Source organism: Sorex araneus, chromosome 2 (assembly GCF_027595985.1).
Source record: "Sorex araneus isolate mSorAra2 chromosome 2, mSorAra2.pri, whole genome shotgun sequence".
Classification (NCBI taxonomy): domain Eukaryota; kingdom Metazoa; phylum Chordata; class Mammalia; order Eulipotyphla; family Soricidae; genus Sorex; species Sorex araneus.
The window spans coordinates 32,372,287-32,378,340 of NC_073303.1; the positions used below are offsets into that span (position 1 = coordinate 32,372,287).

At 53.9% G+C, this 6,054-nt stretch overlaps 1 protein-coding gene across 1 annotated transcript; it reads right to left on the reverse strand.

Moving 5' to 3' along the window:
- Positions 1-395: 395 nt before the first annotated feature.
- Positions 396-3,317, reverse strand: LOC129401637 (BOLA class I histocompatibility antigen, alpha chain BL3-6-like). Its single transcript, XM_055124362.1, has 8 exons — positions 3,251-3,317; positions 2,699-2,965; positions 2,245-2,523; positions 1,399-1,674; positions 1,168-1,281; positions 712-744; positions 548-595; positions 396-400 (listed from the first exon to the last, which is right to left on the reverse strand). The coding sequence occupies exons 1-8, from the start codon at positions 3,315-3,317 to the stop codon at positions 396-398; spliced, it is 1,089 nt and encodes a 362-aa protein (XP_054980337.1).
- Between the last annotated feature and the right edge of the window lie 2,737 nt (positions 3,318-6,054).

Genomic DNA, 6,054 nt, shown 5'->3' on the forward strand with positions numbered 1-6,054 from the left:
GACTCAAATCAAAACAGAAAACACATGGAAGGTCTCAAGATTTTTATATTTTTCTTCTCAAATTTCAGGGATTTCCTTTATTAACCCTCAACCCCACAAAACAGGAATTAGAAAAATGCAAATCAGATGCTGATTTCAGTAAGGGAGAAACTATTTAGGAAAACAAGAAGCTAACACAGATGGGGACGGCTGAGTCCTGTCTCTGCTGGCACAGCCCAGAGCATCAGGGAAGAGAACACAGGTCAGTGTGGAGGGTCTGGTGGGCAGGGAAGGGCCAGTCTCCCCCCTCACAGTGTAAGACAGGACACAGACACACTCAGGTCCCAGGGCAGAAGGAGAATCAGCAGTTCTTGAGGCACAACACTGGGATGTGAGGAACCCACGGGGCAGCTGTCTCACACTGTGAGAGAAAAGAATGAAGAGACTCAGGTGAGTGACAGAAGTGGTGACATCCTGAGCAAGCTCCCAGCATCCCGCTCAAAGAACCCCCAAACCCAGTGCTGTCCCCTCTGCCCAATCCCACCCACTCCAGCCTCCAGAGTCTCACCTCTAGGGTTCGAGAGAGACTTATCAGAGCCCTGGGAACTGTTGCTGTCTGGAGAGGAACAAACAGGCCAAGGTCAGAGCCCCAGGGGGTGGGACTAGAGGAGGATCCAAGGGCTCTGGTCTCTGTCCCCAGGATTCCAGGGCCCCAGCCCTGCCCACACTTACTTGCAGCCTGAGTGTACTGTCCTCCTTTCCCACCTGTGGGAAGGAAACATCCAGGGAAGGTCGGGGAGAGCACTGGGTCCTGAGCCCACAGAGCAGCTCTCTAGGCCCGGACCCCCGGGAAGCGTCAGAACTCTGAAGACTGAGGGCAGGACTAGGAAACACGCAGGAAGGAGACGCTCCTGGACTGACCAGCCTCGCCTGGCGGTCTGTGCTCACAGGGACAGTCCCTGTGACCCTGGGAACCAGGTTCATGCTCAGCTTATGGAGGTGAATGTGTCTTTCCTGAGGAAACCTGAGAGCGGCACACACAGGGGAGTGTGAGCAACAGCACGGGGGCGGGTGGTGCTCCCGCTAATTGGGCAGGAGAACTAATACAGGGGGGAGACCCCCAAAGTGGGACAAGACTCAAGACCTGCCATGTTGGACAGAATCCCCCCCAAACTACCCCCATCTTACCTGAGCGCTTCCTCCTGCAGATCACAGCTGCCACCACAGCTCCAGCGACCACAGCCCCAAGAGCCAGGACCACAATGAGGCCCACAGTGAGGAGGGTGGGCTGAGAAGGGGGCTCTGGGAAGGGAGGAAGGAGAGGGTGTGACCCCAGACCCAGCCTGACACTCAACAGTTCCCCAGGGGGCCAACCCTGATTCCCTGAGAACAGGCTCTGTGCCCCGTCCCCCTCCTCACCCCATCTCAGGGTGACAGGCTCCGGCAGCCCCTCATGCTGCACACGGCACGTGTATCTCTGCTCCTCTCCAGAAGGCACCACCACAGCCGCCCACTTCTGGAAGGTTCCATCCCCTGAAGGCCTGGTCTCCACCAGCTCTGTGTCCTGGGTCAGGTCCTCCCCATCACACTGCCAGGTCAGGGTGATCTCGGCAGGGTAGAAGCCCAGGGCCCAGCACCTCAGGGTGACGTCCTGGTCAGAGAAGGGGTGGTGGGTGATGTGTCTTTTGGGGGGTTCTGAGGAGAAAATTGAAAAAATTCACATTTTGTGTCACTTCCACAATGAGGTTGAACAGGATAATTGGTTTGCAAAGGAGGTAAAAATCCAGACACAAGCTTGGCTGGAGAAACTGGGTAAAATCCTAATTCCTTGGAAAGTTCCTGAATGGGGTTAGGGAAGGAGGTTCGGGTCTCTCAGGAGACACTGACTCTGTCCTGCCCTGGGTGGAGGGTGAGGGACTGAGAGAAGCAGGAGCCAGAGCTGAGATCTGAGAGAGTTCACAGATGGCTGCCGGGTCCCAGGGAAGCCATATTCGTTATTTCAGAGAATGTCGCCCCTCCCTCTCCCCCCCAACCCCCCCAAACACACAAACCGAGTAACTTCAGGGTCCTGAGGACACAGGGTGGCCTGAGGGGAGGGCGGGTCTCTGTGGTACAGAACATGGAAACCAGGCGTGTCAGTCCCTCTCCTGACTGAAGAAGGGGCGCTGTTCGGACACTGAACCGCACTATGTGCCCCCTGTGGGGAGTCCCCCCCCCCCGCCTCCCAGGGAAGGTCAGGGGTCATCAACACCGGGGACCCAGTACCTGCGCGCAGCAGCGTGTCTTTTCCGTTCTCCAGGTATCTCCTCAGATACTGCACGCACCTGCCCTCCAGGTAGTTCCTCTCACGCTCAGCCTGGCCCGTCTGCTCCCACTTGCGCTGGGTTCTCCAAGCCTGCGTGCCCGCCGCCGCCGTCCAGGAGCGCAGGTCCTCGTTCAGGGCGATGTAGTCGGCGCCGTCGTAGGAGTATTGTTCGTACCCGCGCAGGAGGCGCCCGTCGGACCCCACGTCGCAGCCGTACATGCTCTGGTAGGTGTGAGAGTCTGACCCGCCCGCACAGATTAACTCAGAACCGAAAACGACACCGGAGCCCGGTCCCCGCGACGCCTCCCTGTCAAGGGTCCGGGGCGGGTCCCTCAGCCTCGGGGACGCTCGGACCCGCCTCGGGGCGACCCGGCCCTTCCCCGCGTTGGCTCGTCCCTGCCCGGCCGCGCTCACCCGCCTCGCTCTGGTTGTAGTAGCCGCGCGCGATGTTCAGGTTCACTCGGAAACTCCGTGCGGAGCCCTTGGCGTTCCGCGTCTCCCCCTCCCAGTACTCGGGTCCCTCCTGCTCCACCCACGGCGCCAGCGGCTCCATCCTCAGACTCGCCGAGTCGCTGTCGAAGCGCACGAACTGCGTGTCGTCCACGTAGCCAACTTCGATGTAGCCGGGCTCCCCGCCGGGCGGGGACATGGCGGTGTTGAAATACCGCAGGGAGTGGGGGCCTGGGGGAGGGGAAGGGGTGAGACCCGGCCCGACCCGCCCCCCGCGCGCCACGGGGCCAGGGTGAGGGAAAGGGAGGGGGCTCGGGAGACGGGAAGCGAGGAGGGACCAAGAAGGGCGAGACTTAGGGGCGCGGGGGGAGTTAGGGATTGGGGGGACAAGGAGGAACATTTGGGGGCGTCCGGGCAGGGAACCGGAGAAACTCCTTCTCGGGGTCCTGCACATCAGTGCCTGGCAGTCCCCACCCTTCCCCCCGCAACGAACTCCCCTCCCGACCCCGCACTGACCCGCCCGGGTCTGGGTCAGGGCCAGGGCCCCCGAGAGCAGCAGCAGGAGGGATCGCGGGTCCCACATACTGAAGGAAGGAAATGGGTTCTGACTCCCTCGCGAGTGCCTCAGTTTATAACCGAGAGCGTCGTGGCCGCTGATTGACTGATCTAGACAGCGATGCCCAATGGGAGTGAGGATTGGTGAGGCTTCACCAACCTGGCAGATGGCGCTGACACAGGTTGCAGAGGGAGAAGTGAAACTCTGGGGAGACCAGGAATCCCCAGGTCTGATCTCCCGCCCCCAGCACCACCCTGGGGACACTGGGAGCCACACCTGGGACCTGGGACTTCGCCCTCTCACCCGCTCCCTCACCTGATTTTTGTCGCACTGTGTCCCATGTCCAGGACTGAGACCGACTCATCGATTTTCCATGGTTTTCGTGTCAGTATCTTGCTACAATCTTACAAGTTCGTGAGGACCCCAGAGATGCTTCTGTGCGTTCAGGTTATGCCTGTCAGTGTTTGCCGTGAGAGGAATCTGAGTTAAAGACCCTCTATTGAGAGTGGTGATGTTTGTTTGTTTGTTTGTTTTTGGCTTTTGGGTACACCAGGCAGCGCTCAGGAGTAATGTGTGCTCAGGGATCACTCTTGGCAGGTTCATGGTACCATATGTGGTGCCATAGATCAAACCCGTGTTGGCCACATGCAAGGCAAGCACCTTACCTTCTGTAATAGCTCAGTGAGCAAAAATAGTAACGCAGAAGGCTCAGACTCACAAAACATCCAGTAAACACTCAGACACGCAGCATTGTGAGATAGAACAATGATCACAGATTGATTCCTATTGATCTATTTCCCGATACTTTTTTCCTGTAAAAAGCATTATATAGTAAATTATTTTGTGCCCTCTAGGGGGTAAGGCCTGTGGCTGTGGAGGAAATGCCAGCGTGCGATCAAAATAATGAGCAGCACAGCCAAGTGTGCTGACACCACAGCTGACATGTGCAACCTCAGAGCCAGAGCGTGTGTGCGACCTCAGAGAGCCAGTCCACCTGTGCTATCTCAGGGAGCCAGGCCACATCACATCAGAGCAGGTCACCTGTGCAACCTCAGAGAGCCGGTCCACCTATTCGATCTCAGAGAGCTAGAACTCAAGTGCCACCTTGTTCAACCCAGCAGGAAATGGCACTATAATGGAATTATTTAATGCTGGAATAAGTTTTATGTTCTAGCATGTGTTGTAACAAGCATATGTTGAACTAAATTTCTTTGTGCCTGCTTACAGGGCAGGCTAAGGGGCTGGTTAGGAAACTGGGGACTTTGGTGAAGGGACGGTCACTCTGGTGGTGGAATTGGCTTTGGAACATGGACTTCCTGAATCAACTGCATAACAAACAACTTTGTAAACCATGGTGCTTGCAGAAAGTCTCCCCTCAAAAAAAGTGCTTCAGGGGTTTAGAGGTCCAGGCAGCCGGGTTCTGAGCACCACAGGTGTGGCACTGGAGAACCTGGAGCTCGCTCCAAGGCCTTCTGAGCACTGTTTGGAAGTCCCCACCCCCAAATAAGAAGGAAAAATGACAAAACTAATTCAGAACATAAATGGTGTTGTGGAAAAATGAATCCTTTACACTGTATGTATTCAAGGTGTCTTCTCTGTCTCATCAGAAGCTAGCTGGGTTATAATATTTTTGCCTGCCTTTAATCTGTGTTTAAGTGACATATATGGGAATAATAAGCTTTATCCAAATATGTAGGGCTGAGATTTTTAACAATTGTATCAGTTAATTATGAGCAGTAATTATGAAGTAAAACTCATTGTTTCAAGAAATGGGGATATATAAATGGCGCCGCGGGGACCGGGCTCCGGTTTTGTTTTCGTTTAAAATTGGGACTTAAAGTTATAGATGTATTAGGATTCTGAAATCACATGTTTAATATCCCTATTTGGTAAAAAATAAAACATCAATTTGGTAGGTGAGATATTGTAGGATAACATAGCTTCAGGTAGTTTAGGTTTATTGGGTTACTCCCGTTACAGTGCTCCTATTCCTCTTTGTTTATTTGTAGCTTCTTTCTTAGTGTTCTGTTGACTTGTAAATAATGTTTTTCTCTTCTTCTTGAGTCCTTTGCATAGTTTATTTATAGCAAGTCCTTTTTGTATGGACACAGGAAGACTTAACAAATGTTATGCTTTTGTAACCTGGGAGTCATTTGACTCTACATGATATTTTCCTCCAGGGCATCTGTTCTCTTGACCTAAGCTTCAGCTGCCCTTACTTCCTAGCATCCCCAAAGCAGGGTCCCGAGGACGTGGGACAAGAAGGACCCAGGGCAAGCTATGAGTTGTGTGCTACCCTGACATCGAGATGGGCCTGGCCAAAGTGCCTAATGCTTAACTATAAGTTAAGAGCTTGATCATGGACAAATGCTGTCATGATCCAAACAGTGATAACTAGATTTGGACCCTGCTAGGGTGAGGAATGATTAATCTGGCCTGAGTGCTGTGGTCTGAGCCTGTGGCAAGATGTTGCCAGGAGAGCTGCCTTGCAAGCCTCAATGTATCCCTTGCTACGTCCATACAAAAATAACTAGCATTCATATGTGAATAAGTATTTGGACTAAGGAAAAGAAAAAAAAAAACCTTAAGAGTCAGGAAGGGCTTTCGAATGCCCTGCCCTCAGGAAGGGCGTTCTTATGTTGATTTTGCTACCTGGCTGGGTGTAGCCTAGAGGGCAAGGTGGGAGAGACAAGTAGGGGGAGAGATGAGAGAAGCAAGAAAGAGGCTGCAGTTGATCCAGAGAGAGGATGGAGCTGGGAGTTCG